Source organism: Halichoeres trimaculatus, unplaced genomic scaffold (assembly GCF_033239565.1).
Source record: "Halichoeres trimaculatus isolate MK-OKI-2021-1 unplaced genomic scaffold, fHalTri1.1 fHalTri1_scaffold_1, whole genome shotgun sequence".
Taxonomy (NCBI): Eukaryota; Metazoa; Chordata; class Actinopteri; order Labriformes; family Labridae; genus Halichoeres; species Halichoeres trimaculatus.
In genome coordinates this window covers 34,169,061-34,188,948 of record NW_027437179.1, presented here as the reverse complement: position 1 = coordinate 34,188,948, position 19,888 = coordinate 34,169,061, and the positions used below count along the sequence as shown (strand labels likewise).

The 19,888-nt window shown below is 38.8% G+C and overlaps 1 protein-coding gene across 1 annotated transcript in view; it reads left to right on the top strand.

Moving 5' to 3' along the window:
* Window positions 1-19,888, top strand: part of LOC141787868 (metabotropic glutamate receptor 4-like) — a 298,257-nt gene that overhangs the window by 157,677 nt on the left and 120,692 nt on the right. The window contains exon 3 of the mRNA XM_074666566.1: window positions 12,063-12,279. Within this exon, the coding sequence (XP_074522667.1) occupies window positions 12,063-12,279 (217 nt within the window). The remainder of the gene's footprint in view (window positions 1-12,062; window positions 12,280-19,888) is intronic.

The window sequence follows — 19,888 nt, the reverse complement described above, 5'->3', positions numbered from 1 at the left end:
TCTATTCAGGAGGCTCAGCTATTTGCTGCTCTACTTACCCTGACAGTAACAAAGTGAAACTTTAATCTCCCCTCAGTGTCAACAGCAGCTGATAGCAATTAAGGAGAAGTCGTGAAAAGTGGAGTGGTGCGTTTGACTCAAAGAGCTCACCCTGTTCGTCTCTGCTAAAATTTAAACTACTCCTCTCTGTGGTTACGAAGCCAAATTTCTTTTCAGGCCCTGAATTGAATTACAAAGCTGTTTGGGTGATATTATTATGAATGCTTGTCTGAGTTGATCTTCAAAATGCAGAAAAAGAAAATATTACATCTACTGCTGTTTTTATTGCAGATTCCAAGTGGCCATTATACAGTTCAACAACATAAATAAGGTGATGTGATTTCAGCGTATTTAATCTGCATGCAGCTGAAGCAGCAATCTGCAGGCATTATCTCCCCCTGAATGTGGTGCGTGCACGCTACTGTTTTGCCCACTGACACTTAGGTATAATGCAGTTCTTTTCTGTACTGCAGCCAACACAAAAAGCTCCCACTGTGAAGGAGCGAGGAGCTTTGTACAAACCGGGCTTTGCTATTCTGTGACTCCCAGACACACAGCTACACAATGCCAAACCCAACTGTTCATGGAGTGTAAAAGCAAACCTTGAACTGTTTGTACCTAGAGCCTGCCAGATGTTTTAGTGTGTGATTATCATGCCTGTTTGTTGCTACATTTACTCGTGTCTGAACACAGAAGGCAGGCAGGCAGGGCTGCTAGAGGCTGGTGATGAAGGGGAATCTAGCCTTTGGGCATTAGGCTTCAGGTTAACTATGAAGGCTAATTTCAAGCTAGAAAAGGGACAAAAGATGAATATTTATCCTCAATACAGGCAAATAAAAACCCTCATTGATAAGCAGTGGCGTGGCGTGGGGATTTTTTTTTTGAGGAAGCCAAGTGAGACAAAGCCTCTAATCTGTATGTTTTTTAGAGACCAAGACTATGTTGCAGCTTGTATGTCGCTAATAGCCAATTAATTTCTAATCTAACTCCAAAAGTTGAGTCATTTACTGAAAATAAATCTGAAAGGGATTTTTATTTTTTACAGCTGATGTAAAAACCACTTTCATATAATCCACATATGGTTTAAAGAGTGAATTAGTGATTTATATGGGCTAATGAATTTGTCGAAGTAAACACCTCTGAAAGTGACAAGATTTACAGGTATTTCTCTCTCGTCATTTCACTTCTATCTCACGGACCATATAACGTTAGTGTTGTTGTATTGTAGATTTAATACCGACTTATTCCAGTAGATGGCAGTAATTCAACGAAACCTGTCACCCACATAGACAAAAAGCTTTAGCGCCGTGCATTGTGGGAAACAGTATGCCTGGTAGACTGGTCCGTTGCAAACTGAGAAATTTTCCTGGATCAGTAGGACATCCGGGGATTTCTAGTTAACTGCAGATTTTGCAAGTTTTCGCATACTACCTACTACACACTGAATTTAAGCCAAAATAGAAGGCACTGCTAGTGTAGCAGGCGGTTAGGAAAACAGCCACAGTCTTGGCTTATCCCACGTGAACAGTGTCATGACCGCATCCTCATCTGATTGGTTAATCATTCTGTTTTTTTTTTCACCAAGGGACGCCAACCCGGCTTGGCCTCCTTGCGGACAACAGTGTGCAATATTATATTTTCACCACTCATTCGCCACATAACATTTAGGAGGGCGCTGTTTGACACATCGTTAAATGCTCAATAAGTAGAGGAGAGAAGTAAGGAGGAGATGACAGTGACAAAACTGAAGAATTATCAAACTGCTAAAAGGAGTATTTTCATTAAATCACAGCCTCTGGGAGAAAACGTCACTGTTGATAAGCCATAAACAGTAAAAAAAAAAAGATAGGACAAAAAGTCAACCACATGTAATCAAATGTCACAATTTGCATTTGACTCCAAAACCACAGCAGTAAACTTCAGCAGAAACTCTGATATTAATTAATCTGGCTTTCTTCTAAACAGTGTAAATGAAGCAGACTTTCTTTCAATGGGACATTAAAGTGATATTATCCACAGACATGCTGCCATCCAAGGCAGGCATATCCAAAGTGTTGGCCTGATGTCTATACTCATAAGGTCCACAGCTTTCATATTACAATATATCATTTATAGCACTGAAATGAATCATTCTATCACCTGCATAAAAAAAAAAAATATTAATCTCACATTTCTACATTTGGACTGTGTATAAAGCTAGAGCTCTGTATATTCTGCAGAAACTCAACAACACTTACAAGTACACTAACTCAACAAGCTGACATCTTTGAATGAATTAAACATGATGTGAAAATGTAATTCATGAACATCAAAAAGTTCAGAAAACAGAGGAACGAAATGAAGCAGGAAAGGGAAACACTTGGGTGGAAAAAATCATTCGGAATGCAAGATAAGAAATATTGGGGCTAAAAATGTTGTTTGCAGATCAAAATAATCTTAAAACTATCAGAAAAAATTAACTGTGCTAAAATACAGATCCTGATCCTGCCATGAAAGAATTGTGACATATTTTCCCCATATCGCCCACTGGTGGAGAACATTTTCCTTGGTTAGCAGAGTTTGCTAATGTTTACGCAGTAAGCAACACTCCAGGAAACTGACCACTTATCACCACTGACTGTTTGTGATAGCCTTTTTCAATAAATCACTAAATAGTTTAGTCAACTAATAGAGCATTCAGTTTGTTTGTATGGCACTCTGACCCATAATTCTAAACTTCAAAGCTTGACTTGTTTCTTTTTTCTGTCAGAAAGTCTTTCAGAAAACTGCCCCCATATAAGAAGCTAAACTGTTTAGCTTTGAATACCTACAGAAAATCTTCATTAAACAGGTTATGAAATACAGATGATTTCGATGATATTGTAATTCAGTTATTGTCTCGGTTCAGTAAACACCTACGATCACATGACTCAGTTTTGCTCGGCATGTCAAAGCTTTCTTCAGCAGTGGGCTGGGATTTCCAGGTACTGAAGACAAGCTTTGTTTACTTAATCTATGTTCCCCATATGCAGCGTATTCAAACAGATGCTCTGTCTTTGAACCGCACTGCAGGTTTCAAGGATCTGTCAGGTGTCTGAAAATTAAAGATGCAAATATAGTCAGCTATTTTGCATGCCAGTTTAGTTTGTGCAGAAAAAAAACATGCAGCACAAAAACCTTGAGTCCCAACATTATCATCATGAAGCCGCTATTCGTCTCAACAGGAACAACACCTGGTGTAATTGTGGAATCAGACAGTCAGTTAAAGGTTGCAAATGCTGCTGTAGAACATGAAGAGATGCAGAATTATGACTTTCGTGAGGTTTTAGGGCCTTAGGTGATATCAGGACTTTTGAAAATGTTATAAACATCTCACTGTCAGCAGGGCAACTTTTGAATGAGATACAGAAACTAAAGAGTAACATGTCCAATTATGGAGGAAGTCACTGACTAATAATAGTTTTTTTTAATCAAAATATATTCATACATGTCCACATATAGACTCAGGAAAAAGTGTTTTCATGCTGAAAAATAATCAGGTTCCTGATCAAAATGTAATTAAAAGAGTGAACAGATGAGAAGCAGAGGGCAGTGTTGGAGAAAAGAAAAATGAAATGTTCAAAGGTGATCCTCACTGAAAGGTAAACCTTTTGAGTTATAGCAACACCCCTACCGAGTGTTGACTTCTTGAACAACATGAAGTTGTGTGAGTGTTTTTTTAAACATTACATTTTTCCAATGCTCAGGTAAAATAAAGATTTCAGCAATTAGCAACTTGTCACTTTGAGAGAAAACAGCACAGTGTCAAAGACATCTGCCTTTTTGTAAGCCTGGAACTGCACCTGTTAATAGACAAAGTAATTAACATCTTTTTCCCTTCTGAGGATCTTCAAGAGGAAAGATGTGAGATGTCACAGCTGAGAAAGTCACATTCCTTAAGAAGACTTATTTTAATCAAACATAGGGTTTATTTTCTGCCTAAAGGCACTGCAAGGAGATATCAACTAGTTCTGAAATAATTCAAGACTGTTATTTGGCAAATGAAGAGATTTTTTCTTTATTTGATTTTGCTTTCACATATTGACTGTTGTTATAGTAAGAATTATAAATACTGTCTTAGATGGAGAAACTCTGCTACTACAGTTCTGCTAGCTAGGTATGTGCTCCTCATGGACAAAAGAGTTTAACCATGTGCACATTTTGTCTCCCTGACATTTACTGGGAGAAGAGAGGACACATCATGAAAGAAAGAAAGAAAGACGCAGTCAAAGTGAAACAAAACAACAAATAGATAAAGCTTTTCCCTAAACAAGGGTGAAGCTTAGCCCGACTTTCACTTACAGGGCACTTGGAGAGCAGCACGGGATGAGGAGCGGCACACATTGGTATGTGTCAATCATTAGCTTATGCTAGTTTGCCAAGTATGTACAGCTTTCAAGTTTCCCCCACATAGGAGCACAAGGTTACAGGTGATTACTGGGCTAGTGAATTTGTTCTCATAGTCATGGTTGGAGGCAGTTTGTGTGTGCTGCCGCTGGCACTGATGCAAGAAGGAGGAGCCCAGTTTGAATGTTGTGTTTGTTGTTTGTTTGTTTTTTTTTTTTATGTTTGTTGCTAGGCGGCACCCTGTTGTGGCTGCCTGTTGTAGTAGCTCTCTCTCTTCCTTATCAGTTTCTTGTATTTTTTTGTGTCTTTTTCGTCATTTCTGCATTTGGAGTGGATCATTCCTTTTTATGGTTCATTTGCTAGTCATGGACACCAAACTGGTTTTGTCTTCAGTGATATTTTTACTATTTTGCTCCTGTGTTTGTCTGGAGATTCTATATATAATCATGGCTGTATTGTTTACATGTGAACTCAGTTGTTAGCAGCCTGTAGCATGTCAATGCTAACTGGTGCAGGGCCTGATGATTTCCCACAATGTGAGGAGAAGGAGGGGAGGACAACATGCTGGTACTCAGGTGTGAGCTAAGAAGTGACACATCGACCTGTCCTTCCATCCATCATTATTGGGAACATAAGATCTATCTTCAATAAGATGGACGAGCTAGCGATGCTACCCCAGCAACAGAAGGAATACCAGAAGGCAGAGTAGCATCATGCTAATCACAGACATGGCTAATGGAGCTAACACAGGACATGAAGAACTTTACCTTCTGTGAGCAGACAAGATACAGGAGACAGAGACTGAACAGACTGCTGAAGAAGCTCAGTCCTGGACCCTGTGGAGGTGGAGGCTGGCTGACTAGAGAAAGAAGGACAAGCTGTCATCATCTATTTTCATATGGATGTTTTTGCAATTTCTACACACTTTCTTACTTTGTTTTCTTGATTGCTGCTGTGACTCCTCCTTCCCCTCGGGGATAAGTAAAGTATTTTCTATTGTTTCTATTCTAATCCTGCAGACTCTACCTTTAAACAAAGAGAAGTGTTATAAAAAAGATCTATATTCAGCCGTTTGCTTCCACAATGAAAGTAAGAGCCACCTTGTTATTGCAGAAGGTGATGGTGCTCATGGGAAATGTGGTCTTGATCCCTAAAAAACACAGCAGAAGTTGCCGAAACATAAAAATTCCCTACAGTGTCTCCAGAGATCAACTTCAAACTGATGCTTTCTGGTTATTTTCATGTGCATGCTAAATAAGAAAAAGCTTTAAATGTTAATCAAAGCATCATGTTGTGCCGATTTAACAGTGATCATACACTCACTTGGCCTTCCTAGCAGGTTTCTGCAAAATAATTTAAAGAAGTAATTTGCTGCTCTGCAGGTCCGTGTGTCCGTGAGGCTATTTTTTAATGCTTTTTGTCCGTCCTGCTTTAAATGAGTCTGTCTCTGTTAATCACTAATATTTAAGTGGAGAAAATACGTGCAGCTGATTAACAAAACTCTGAAAACAAATCTCTAATTAGTGAAACCTTTTTTAATTACAATAACAGAAGGAAAGCTTTTCCTTCAATTACAGGTACACACATTATACTAAGCCTTTTAAAGCACTGCCACCAGCACGGTTAAGGAAAGATTGAACTTGTTTTCTGCCTTTCTTTTTCATTTAATATGTCCCCTCCTGAATTAGTTTAATCCGTGGGATGTTAAACTTTATTCTGTGAACTCTTTAAAAATCCAGTCCATGAATCTACTCGCCTTCATTTCTATGTTCTCAACATCGTTACTTAAAGTTTTTCCCAGCTGAAGCTCGCTCAGGGATTCATCCAAAGATCTTGGTACTGAAGTGAAACAGCTCAGTGACTCTAGCCTCTTACCTGTCTTTATGAATACATTTCAAACCAGGAGAGGGGAGCTTGGACAAGCACGGATAAGACTGTGGTGGAAGAGATGAAAATACCAGAAATATAAGCCCCATGTTCCAAACAAAGACGGAAAAAAAGTTTTTTTCTTTTTCTTTATGTAACAGAGCTGAGAAACTACCTCACTTCAACCTAGATATCACATCAAGAGAGGTTCAAATACATGATGTAGATGCAAATTCTTTTGTTTATTTTTTTTCCACCAAGTGAAAATGATGATTTTAAACTGTTCACCAAAAACAAAAAACAGAAGGAAGAGATGAGAAGTTACGGCCATGCTGTTTTTCTAACTGATGTCAAAGTTGTAGCATGCTGATTCAATTTTAGAAGTTTCATTATAACTCGTTGTGAAAACCGCACACTGTCATCTCATCTCACACCTTTTCCTGGAGTAAATTGTTTCCAGAAAATGAAAATAAACACTTATTATCTCACATCATGAGGTAAGTGGTGGAAAATATTGAAAGGATATGGAAAGATGTTTGAATTTTGCATGGATTACAACATCTGTGACACCTTGATTGAGTGAGTGCCCTCGTACAAATAAATGAACAGTTTTCATCCAAGGAATACAAACTATCTCCTGGTACACTTAGATGCTCCTCAGTCAAGCTATACTATACTCTTAACCTTCTACCTGAAATGGAGAAATAAACAAACAAAAAAAGAAATAAAAACAACAAAATAAGATAAACAAAAGGGCAAAAAATAATTATACTATTACCATTTGTATCAAGAAAGTGTGTCTTTTGATTACGTTTTTTTTTTTTTTTTTGTAAATGTAATTTTGCACTTAGGTTTGCACTTGTAACTTTACAGTTAAGAGTTGCTTTGCATATCATTATATTGCAAAATAAGGATGATAATATTATTGTTAATGTTACTATTTTAATTTATTATTATTATTATTATTATTAATTATTTATTTATTTATTTATTTATTTATTTTATTTTATTTTATTTTATTTTATTTTATTTTATTTTATTTATTTATTTTTTCAAATCTTAAGTCTGAGTGAAGGGACAGATACCAGAAGACTTTTTCTACCTTCTGCTCCTTTTCATTCATTTTGAGACTTATTTTGTTCTTGTATCCTACTAATATATTTTTTTTGCTATCAAAAATGAAATAAAGACAAACTTAATCTGTTTTTAATTGAGCACCAAATCCCAACAGATATTAACTAACGATGCTCTAGAATACCTTTGCAGATCTATACTTGCTGATATTTTATGTTAACAATGACCTAACATCAAGACAAGATAGTGTCAACAGCTACGGGCTAGCTTGTCAATATGAACGTTTTGGCATTTCTGCTCATATGTGGTTGAGCCTGGGCTATACCTCTGCTATGACTCTACACAGTACAGAGAAGGTATTATGTTATGTAAATTGACTATATATTATGCATTAGCATAGCGTTTTTTCTCCATCTCTGACCACTCAGAGCGTTTTTGTCCTTGGGAGAGAAAGTGTCCTTATGTGTCCTTAAGACGCTTCTTCATCATGACAGAGAAACCTCTGATGAAGAGATGACCGACTCCACCATTGAGCCTCAGCCGCCCTACAATATATGATGTAATTTACAGTTAGCTGTGGAAACAGCCTCTGTGTATATTTTCTACAGCAAGAAAATCAGATTGAGTCTTGTGGATGAGACTTTGTCTACTCATGTTGAGATAAAAGTCATTAAAGCACAACATCATCCAAACATTAAAAATGACCTAAATATCATCACCTTATAGGATTAGAGTCTTCATACATGATAGATGCTTTAGATGCTATCTTTAGCTGTATGTAAGGATTTGGCAAAAACAACCTTTACCTTTTGCATTTAAAACAATACGTTACCAATGCCCTGTGCCTGGCAATATCGGTACCTAATGTCATCATTTGTTTTTTTTTTGTGTGTGTGTTTATGTGGTGAAATTATCAATTTATTTAATAACAGAATCTCAAAGTTTTTCAAATTAACATATTCATTCTTAAATTAACAACCTTATAATGCTGTGTCCATATCCAGTATGAAAATTCACCTTCTCTTCCACTCCCTCACAATCACAAAGATGCGTTTACATACCAAAACATGGTGCCTTTTGATTTTACGAACATGGGTACCTGTTCTATTGACAGAACCTGGTTGGTACCTATAAAGTACCTAATTCGATACCCATCTCTACTCACACGTCAATAAATTTACTGCAGTTTTGTGTATAGGGAATGCAAGAAACACAAAACCAGTAGTTACGTAGTTATGATCTGTTAGGAGGTATTATTGAAAATAGTCGACTTTAAATCCTCAAGTTTAGCCTCAAGTTTCCACATTTGTTTAAGATTTGCTGCTAAACAACACTTGAGGCCGACACCTTTGCCTTATTAGAACTGTTACAGTAACTTTCAGCCTCCATAATCAAGCCTCAGAATAATGCAACAAATATGAGGGAAATGTGGTAGCACTCTTACATTTATGATCCTCATATGTTTGTTTTTCATCCAGTTATAAATTCTTAAAGCACATCTCAGGAAGTTTTTGCGAGTGTATTTTATTGTTCCAGTTTGAAACAAAGACTCTGCAGCCAAAGGGCCAGTTACGTTAAAACTCTAGCTCTGCTTTTCTAATCTGTATTTCACTGAAATAACTGAGTTAGGCCACGGTGGGGTTCATCTTGTTGGGGGCAGGGAGCCTGGGAGTTAGTTTTAATATCAAGGGCCATCTGTGTGTGTGGTTGTGTGTTGGTGTGTGTTTTTCAGGTGTGTCCTCTGTGGTAATGAAATGCTGTAGGAAAGAGGTATCCAGAGGAAAACAGGGCTTTTTTTCATTAGGATCATGTTTCAGTGAGTGCTCCTTCTCGTCATTTTGTTTAGAGATGCAGGAGGGAAAAAAAAACAAAAACAGATCCTCATCAGAAAAGCAGACTGTGTATCATTACCAAGAAACACCTCTGCCTTCTGTTTGGTGAATCGCTGTGTGCCAGAGGATGAAAAATTCCATTTACACAAACACAGTTTACCCATCACAAAAAGTGACATGGAGCAATCCCTGAAATCAGTCTCCTGTGTTGTGGAGCACAACTACCTTCAGAGAATCTAAAACTCTGGTCAGTCAAGAAAAGCTTCGTGCTTCAGCTGACCCATTTATTTTTCTATTTAAGTTTCTTATGTAATGTTTTCTTTCTGCAGCACACGCATCAGTAAAATCTTTGGAGCAGTGGGAACAGCAGAGGCCTGCCATGATGCAAGTTACAGCATTTATAAAGCTTTATAGTAATAAAAGCTACCACTGTGTTCCCTGCGTCAGCAGAGAGCAAAAGAGACAAAACAATATAAGCACAACGCTTATTTTTCATCTGATGTTTTTAAGTTGGGCTGCAGCCAAGCCAGCACAATCTACTGACTGTGAAGTAAGCTATGCTAGGAAGTTAAAAGACATATTAATGTTAAGCTAGTGACCCATGGTCATGAGTCTGACACACATCATCCTCTGAGCCTGTGAAGGGGCCAGCCGGCTGCAGCGGGGAGCTGAGCCTGAGGGGGTGAGGGACTCAGTGGGGGAGCAGGATCAGTGGCTCTGTTTGAGTCTAAAAAGGAAGGCAGCTTGTAAGATGCCACCAGACATCCAAATGAAAATATTTCTTCATGTCTCGTAATGCAGAGGTATTTTTTTTTCTAATGCTTGAAAGTCAGAGCGTAGAAACAAACATGTTTGTTCCTGTGGTTGTTTCAGCTCTGTGTTTTACACCTTTAAATCCAGGTGGATTTCACCTGAGCGTTGGTACACTGAGTCTGTGATGTTGCTCTTAAGACAAAGACTTCTGGGTAGGCAAGGTTCAGAGTTAATACATTAAAGCAGTGATTCTCAAATGGGGGTACATGAGAGTTCTACAAGGGGTACGTGGCAAATGTTTAAAAGAAGTTGCATCACAACAGATTAAAGAAGAAAAATCTGGTTAAAAACAACTTCATCAAGAGCATGTCCATGAAAGTTCATGCCTGTAAAAGAGGAATGCGCTGAAACAAGAAATGTGATTTAATTTTTGTAACATCTTGATGCTAATTTTTTAAAAGAATAAATCGATGTGCTCCCAGGGTCGTCAAAAGTTAGTTGCCCTAATCTTTAATTAATCCTGGAAAATATTGCACAACAAGTATTTAATTTGTGCCATTTTTCATTTCAATGTTATTATGACCGTAAAAGCCTTTGCAATCGCTGTCTTTGTAGTTTTTATGTCTTTTGTGGTAAAGAACCGGGTACTGGGACATGAACACAATCAATGTTGAATGTTATGGCATGTGACTTGTCAACAATGAGCATTTTGATTGGTTGGATGTTTACTCGTCACAAGCAAAACTTTGGAAAAATCAACCTCGGAGAAATAAAATCCGCTAATTTGCTCAGCGAAAAAACGTTGCTGGTGTGAAAGCTTGCATTGAAAACTGTAGGTTAAGAAAAAATAAACAACATGCAAAATATTTAAACGAAAAATGCACGTCTGGTGTGCAAAGGGCTTATAACCACATGCATACATTTTTTGTGTTATTTTCTTGTATTATTTTCCCAAAAAAAACCTTTCTCAGCATACAAAGAGGTACTTGGCTAAAACTGTCATCGAATTGGGACAAAAAAGTTTGAGAACCTCTGCATTAAAGCAACAAACTTTCTGCTGCCTCTTTAAGCCCCTAATGTTATTACTTAGATTATAAGATTTATATTCCTGTGCCTGCCTTGGTAGAGGCGTTATTTCCTCATTGGTCCATCCATCAAACAAGAGTCAATGAATCAAAATGCTGTTTGGTATTGGTAGGGAGGATCTTGCAAATTCTTCATGGGTCCAGCCCACAAACTCAGCTCTGACACTCACCCTATAAATGCACATTCCTTACAAATGTGGCTCCATTTAAAAAAGATATAAACAGGCGATATACGATTTACTGCTCAGAAGCATTGTTGCACCTAAGGAATGAACACAAAGTGTTGGCTTAAACGTTCTCGCCTCTTTGACCTGACCCTTCACCCAACAAGACAGCACCACTTCTCTTTGCACCTGTTTGCTTTGACTGAATGACCCAGGTCTTGTCTCTGCTGTAACAATGGTAGCTTCACCAGCCTCCATAGAGTTGATCCTCGAGCTGTGACTGATCCAGATTCTGCTGGAGAGACCTCATTAAAGCCAACTGTGAAATGGGTCAAATAGTCTACAAAGCACTGAATGTTTGAGGAACAAAATACATCTCTGTAGTGCTGCTTCATTATGAACCGTCCAGACCTCTCTCCGATGATCTGGGACAAGCCTCTTTCTGTTCCCAGTAGTCAGACCTTTATGTGTGGACCATCACTCAGTTTTTACATGATGCTTCTGGAACAAACTCAGAAAACTTGGGGTACTTAAAACTTTGTTTCATACATCAAGGCCTGTCTGTTTACCTCTGTTTTTTATCAAAATGAATTAAGTTTCAGGATATTAATTAATATCTTCCTCTAAACTGGAGCAACACTGTTATTTTTATCCTCCTTTGAGTTCCTTACATCACCTGAGCTCTTTTTATCTTCTTTTCTTTATATTTGTCATTTTCTTACCTGTCTTTTTTTGCGTCATGTAAAGCTTTATGAAATATTTGTTGTTGAAAGGTGATGCACAAATAACCATCTCACCACTTTCCATTTCTATCCCTTCTCATAACTGTCTCCACTTAACAGCAGCTTCCAGCCCATAATATTTTCCATATCCTGTTTCTGCAGATCCCCCAGGTGAGCTACGCCTCCACAGCTCCTGAGCTCAGCGACAACACTCGCTACGACTTCTTCTCCCGTGTGGTGCCTCCGGACACTTACCAGGCCCAGGCCATGGTGGACATCGTCAAGTCTATGCGCTGGAACTACGTGTCCACGGTGGCCTCAGAGGGGAACTACGGAGAAAGTGGAGTCGATGCGTTCATTCAGAAGTCTCGGGAGTACGGTGAGTACACTCAGCCTCATACATCATCGCTGCCTGTCCGGCTCAGGGGCGTGGGAAGATGTTATCCCTGAGCACTTTCTGCACTGTGGAAAATCACTGAACCTTACAGACATGCAAACAAAAATCAATTAGTGGGGTCAGAGGCTACATTTGATCCTGCAGCATGCAAACAGCAAGAAGTTGATTACAGACTTTAATTTCTGCTATCAGAGCACATGGAAAGCCAGGCATGGGTTGACTTTTAGGTTGAACCCCAAACATTCACAGCACTGTGTTCTGGCCCAGCAAATAAAAGCTGCACATCAGCAGCACACTGTACAGAGACAGGCTTTAAAAAATTAAAACCAGCTCAGCATCATTGGAAATAAAAAATATATATATTTCAAGTGTTTCCAGGAGAGATGACAAAAACACCGAGCCACAGCAGACTTTCAACACAAAAATACACCTCTGAAACAAAACTTAAGACCAAGGGAAAATCACAAGACCTTGAGTTTTGCACTGCTGGGTCATGAGCAGGTTGTAAACAGTGCTTCAAATGATATAAGAACAAACAGGAGCTAAAGAAAAAAAGAGGGGCTCTTTTGTGGGAAGCCTGCTGCAACATCTTCACTTGGACAGCACAACCTGGAGCTCCATCGTTACAGGAAAGAAAAAGCACCCAGATCATAGTGGCACCTGCACTGTGCAACATAAGCCCTGTTTCAGCTAAGCAGTCCAGTTTAGATCAGTACGTTTTTAGTACAGGTTGGCTCAGTTAAGCCTGGTCCTGTTTGCATTTCCTCAGCCAACCATGCCCCCTTGTGGTAGGCGGCATGTAAGCTGGATGCCGACAGCCACGTCAGTAACACAATAGTGTGACGCCATAGCAACGATAGAAGACATCCAGCATTTTGTCCTTTTTCTGATTGGCATGTTACTCTTAGAATAAAGTGCAATAAAGATTTGTTTTAGAGAAGACTGTGAGCCGCCAGGAGAAATGCAGCCGCTGTCACATGATAAGTGACGATTCTTTCGACCAATCAGTGGTCTGCAGCATTGTAGCTCCACCTCCCAAGATCAGATCAGTTTACTCTGGCACCTCTAGGGAAGGGTGCCAAAAAGTGGGACAGCTCGTCTTAGTTATTTGGGGGTCTGTCCCAGGATTAGTCCTATTGGAAATGCTGTAAAATGTGTGCTGTGCTGAGACGAATTGGACCGGACCGCTTGGTGGAAACAGGGCTAAAGACGACGTCTCCAGTGGGACCTCTTTGTCATGCTGGTAATACTGGTTGCATTCAAGACCGTTCAGGTTGAATTTTTTCCTCATCAGAGAATAAAATGATCTTCCATCTTTTAGTGTCTCATGTTTGGTGCTCCCTCGCTAAGTCTTAAGAGTGATTTTGTGACATTAAAGGAGATGACGCCTTTGAAGACTGTTTTCAATCGTACTCTTGAAGATGTTGTTTGATGTCTTTTTGGATGCAGTTAGCACCAGTAACAGCTTTAATTCAAGTTGAGGATTATCCTGTCTTCACAGACAGCTTGTCAGATTCTCCAGCTCAGTGCAGGAGTAAATTTTGGGTCAACCACTTGACCTTTTTGCCTCATAACCCTCAGGATCTTTTAAAAATTGTAATATGATTGTCTTACTGCATCCAACCTCGACCTTCATGAAAATGGCATAAGAGTCAGGTTTAGACTTCTAAAGGCCATGGTCTTAAAATTTTGATCAGCTGACAAATCAGCCTGTGTTTAGATTTAGCTTGCAGTATAATATCTACCTTCTAATTTTTTCTTGTATTTATTTATTTATTATTTATTGGTTTATTTTTTATTTATTTTTTAACCATTTTTTAATTTATCTATTTATTTTTATTTATTTATTTTGCATTTTGCATTTTGAAGCTCTACTTACAACCTGCTTAAATTTCACCAGTGTAAAATGTGAATTCTATCAATTGTCCTCCATCTTAACATTTTTTTTTTCAGGAGTCTATATCACAAAGTACAACCAAAAAAAGAGGAAAGAAAAAAAAAAATCCTACCCTGCTTCCTTACTAATCACCTGACAGCTGAAGAACTGTTTCTGGTTGGTCAAACCCCTGTGAAAACTGCAACTAAACTTTGATTATAAAAGCAATGTCAGGGTGAACTATACCATCCTCTGTAGCAGGTGTTTTGTTGTCTTTAAAATTAGTTTGCTTTGTTTTCCACCACAAACATTCTCTGTTTACCTGAGTTTCAGCTCCCTCAACCCCTAACCCACTAAAAGAGTGCTGGCAGCTGTTTCCAAATAAGCAAAGTAGACATCACCTACCCCCAATACACAGACACAAATTTGACTAGTGTTTGCATTACAAAGTCGACCCTCCAGCAGACACTTTCTGAGGTGTCGGTGAAGATTGTTGCTCTCTGTCTGCACCATGTGTAGGTGAGACATTGTTCACAGCAGGAAGCGTAAACTGCATTTTTATTTTGAACTTTTTCAGGGGTTGAATTAATGTTTCTGTCGTGTTCAGAAACAGCTCTGTCACAGAAATGGTCTGCTGCAGTAGGGTCCCTCTATGCTACCTTGTATCACTCTGTAAAACCCTTACCACCAAATGATATCTCAAACGCCCAGGCCAGCTGTTGTCACAGCAAACTGTCTGTTCTGCTCAGTTAGTTATGTCAGACTCAGAGGACAGAAACACCAACAGTAGATCAATATACATCCCACACAAAAGTTAAACAGTTTCAACTGGTGTGTGCAGCTCAGCTATTGTGCTCTCAGCACCAGCAAGGCCAGGAGAGAAAGAGATGTAGACACAAGTCGATAAAAGCTGCTTGTTTTTACAGACACTCTGTGATTGGCTAATTACAGTGTTGGTCCAAGTATGAGACGCCTCTGTTTACAGGACAAAGAACGTTTTTAAATATTTAACCTATTCTGTCATCCAAAAAAAAAAAAAAAATGTTATTAATAATTAATTTGATAAACTTACAAAAGAAACTTGTCAGACAAAACAGGATATGTTGTTTACAGGCGTTTGAAATGAAGACAAATAAGCAAAAACAAAATCCAGTACTTTGTTGGAAATTGGGCAATTTTTCTCAGTTTCAGGAACAAATCTGCGGCTTTCAACTAAATGAGGTCCATCTTGAGAATTCTTTTTGGTAGCACTTAAAGATCATATTTATGACCCAAGTATACAAGATGTGTCTCCAGGTCTGGCTCCGTGCGTTTGCGTGTTGACTGTGTACATTGAGTCATATTGGTTGCGTGTTGTTTCCAGGTAGTTTCTGTGCACTACCTCCTGTCCTACTCTGTCTACTATACGCTGACTTAATGCATTATAGCTCAAACATCTGGCAAAAACAGGATTGCTTCTTGTGCTGTGGCTTGCCAGAACAGGGAAGCAGCGAGGCCAAGTGTAAATTGACTTGAATAGAAACTTATGTAATCCAGTGCCATGACTAAGATTACCACCTGTCCCTCAAAATACAGAATAATCCCGTAATTCACACTTAAACTTTGTATCCCGTTAAGAATCAGTACAGAATGTGATTTGTCCCATATTTTCAGTTTGTCTTGAACGCAGCACCATTCTGCCTGAATTCAACATGAGCTCACTTCCGCACACTAATAGCGATGTTGGTTGGTTGATTTTAAGCATGAAATAAGTGCTCATCATTAATTGAGTGAGAGAAAGTCATAGGAAATCAGAAGTAAACATGTCTGTGCCTGAGGCTGCATCTGCTATTCTGCAGTCCACCCGTACCCTATGAAAATGCAAAAGGATGCAAAAATACACACATGATTGGAAAAATTCAAATGACGGGCTTGACAGTGTCAGTGAAATAATTTCAAAGGACACAGAAAAATCTGTCACCAAGTGTTTTCTGTGGTACATGGTGGCCTGTCAGACGTGCAACAGCATGTTGCTGGAAAGCAACATCACCGCAACATCAGGACAAAGAAATACTATTTGGCAGTCTCACAGTTCTTCATACCTACAGCATACAGATACAGTAATCTGTGTGTTTTGCTTAATATATTTTCTTATTCTTATTTCTCATTAATACATCAAGAATTCAGACATTTCAATAATACAACATGAAAAAAGGTTAATACAATATTGATAACTAGAACAATTCATGGTTTTAGAGAAAACAACAAAAAGGCAGACAGAAAGGACTACATAAAAAATAAATAAACAAATAAAGAATATTACTTTTTGACATGAAAAGTCATGTTATCATATATATGTATGTATATGGCCTGTTAATCTTGCCATTTTGGAACTTGACTCTCCTTGACGCCATGTTTCCTGGCTGTTTGATACTTTATCATTTCAGGTCTTTACTGCATTTGATAACCCTAACAACCATAACCTGGTTTCAGCTGATGAGTAACTTGTTCTGTTTTCGAAATAAGACAATCACTGTGTCTCTTCATCTTTCATCCCCTTGGCATTGGGGTTGTGAGTGACGTCTGCTTCACTTGCACCACAGATAATTAATGTCTGATATTATGAACAAATATTTGCATTTGTACTGCAGGTAAAGAAATCTAACATTTGTGTTTAAACAGATTGCAAAAGCTAGCCCTGAATGGTTGTGACTCAGACTGGATGAACCTATTTTTTGTCAAGACTCTGGCCCGGGGTGGGTGAGGTGCAGATTGAGTAATATTGTAATTTTTTGGTATGCAGAGGAATTCACTGTCTCTTATTGGTATTTTTGTTTGCTTTGATAAGATTTCTCAGTTTACTCAAGAGCTGTATTTCTGTCAACACTGAGTAGCGTAATGTTTGGTACCCACAGACTGACCCTTAGATCTGATGCAACTCGGTCTGATTTTGAGATTTGCTTGGGTGTTAAATAAAGCATTTTAAGGTTCAGAGACGAAGACGGCTGAAATTGGAAAAACACATTTTCTCTCATTGATGTTTAGTGCAACACAATTTTTCATTTGGCCTGCTGAGAGTGTGTTTGCGTCCTCTTCCCTCTGTGTTTAGTCCTTTCCAAAAAGATTACTCTGCTGAAGGAGGTTGAGTGTTTGGGTTGGCTGAGTGCGCTGTAATTAAAAGGATGAGACTTTAAGGTGCTCCGGTCATGTCCCCTGCCTGCACTGTGCCTGGACAGAATGAGACCAGCTTGGCTGTGGTTGCTCATCAATTATGTCTGTCAGTCTCAGAACACTTAATCGGCTGGGCACAAGCCGGCCACAGCAGAGGGGTGAAAAATAAGTGATGCTGGCTGAAACATGTGGAGGATTTTATCGAGTTTGACTAATCAGGAAATGCTGTGCTCTTAGAATTGTCTCCAAGATTGAGGAGGCAGGACAAACTGATTTAATCTCATTAGCAAACATCACCTGAGCTAAGATTTCAGACATGGACCATGGTCATGTCCTTAACTCCAACTCTACATGATAGGCCGACATGACACCCTTATCTCCACATGTTTGGACACAATCAGGCTTTTAAAGCAATAAATACAGAATTATCTTTAAATATATCAATGAAAAACTGCTGGGAAGGGTTAAAACAGTCCCAGCCCAAAAAGACATGGACTCCAGCAGACCTCTGAAGGTGTGCTATGGTGTTTCTTGCCAGTACTTTAGTGACAGATCCTTTGAGTCCAGTAAGCTGTAAAGTTGGGTGTCCATGTATCAGTTTCAGCCCTTCTACCATACCCATTTGGACTGAGATCTGGAAAATTTGGAGGCCAAGTCAACACCTTGAACTTTTCCTGTTCTTCCATTGCTCTTCGGTCCAGCTCTGATTCTCTCATGTCGGCGCTGTTGGAAGCAAACAAAGGTCAACATGGCCACCTTTGCCAGTCTGTCCTAACCCAACAAATCTGTGTTCTGACACCTTTCTGTTTTCTGAACCAACTTTTACCGGTAATTTCTGCTCCCTGCTCACATCAGTTAGCCTTAATCACCCATGACCCCACAACCAGTTCATCAGTCTTCCATTTTTGTACAACCTTTGTCAAATAATGACCACTACATCACTTTTCTGCTTCTAACAAATCAACTCCAAGGACAAAATGCTCTCTGCCTGCCTCATATACCCCACCCACCCACTGTCAGCTGCCATTTTAATGACATAATTAATGGTGTTCACTTCACCTGTCAGAGGTCTTGGTGCTATAAATGATCGGTGTAGGTTTAGAATTAGAGCACAGACATTCGAGACCCAGAACAGTCTGGAATTTCCTTAAAAATGCACTTTATGCTATATCTGTTACTTCACTGCATTCAAGTTTCAGAAATGTGTTATACAGCTTGTTGTCAACAATTTTACATGATACCTTGTAAATAAAGTCAGGAAGGAGTACCAGCAGTAACCACTGAAAGGAGGTTGTTGAGTACTCTTACAGCTCACAGACGTGGATACAAATGTAGACTCAACTGAACCCCGAGCCAAAGGACATATCAGAAAAGATGCTCTGGGAATTTTTGATTCATGGTCCCTTCCTTCATTTTGTTTATCCAATCCAATCCAACTTTATTTGTTAAGCACTTTAAAAAACAACCATAGTTAAAACAAAGTGCCGTACAGGAGAATGAATAAGATACAAGATAAAAGAATAGACATAAAACATAGATAAAAATGAATTTTTCAAAGACAAGGAGCAATATAAAATACATAAAACAAATTAAAATCAATAAAAACGCAAAAGAAGCAAAATGAAATAAATAAAAATTAATAATTATAATAGTACAATCACCAGCTACTGTGCATCAAAGCACATAACAAAACAGCCAGCTGATGACATCTGTAGTGTCTTGTACTTCTTTATGTCTGATATTATATTTGATGGCGCAAGTTTCTGTGAGATCTTGTAGCTTCGTGGATCATGTTTGGAGGATTGTAATATTGAAATATCTAATTTGTGTACTCGCCCATTCAAAAATCATTGGAGATCTGACAGTTTTCTGATTGTGTTGCCAGCTTTGAAAATTGTATTATATCCTATAGAAGGATTACTAGTCTACGTCATCTCGATCGCAGAAGCAGCATTTAGCTCCATTCATTCAGAAGAGTTAGTGTTTTTTAAACACTAAATTCAACCCGTTAGAAGCATCAAAATGTACGGTGTTCTGTGGACAGCTGTATTTCAGCGTAAATAGCGACCATGCGAACTAGTGACATTCAGCAGCCGTGATTAAAGGCTGAGAGTCACCAGTTAACAGTGTCACACTTTTCACTGATACACCAGCGACATCTGTGTGTGTGCAATTAAATGTGTATTCTTTATCCAACCTTAGTAACCTTCCTTCACAAACCTGGGAGCATTTTACCATCCGTCAGAGTGATGACATTAAGTTAAAAAAATGTGTTTTTTTGGTGGTTAACTCCTCCACATTGGTTGACAAACCGTTATACTCCACAGTGCTTCTGCACCCAAGTTGCGCACGCATTTTGTTGACAAACAAATAATCCCTCCATAGCTCCATTTTTACCCTTTAATCCCTGGCCTCTTTTTGGGTCCCTGCTAGAAGAATGACTCACCAAACATATGTCAGCATCTCAAAAGCCTATTTGATTAATGGTGTCATAACAGAGTGAACACTTCTGAAATTTGTCAGGAGGTGTCAGTATGGCTCGGTATATGTGATGCCTGTTATTGC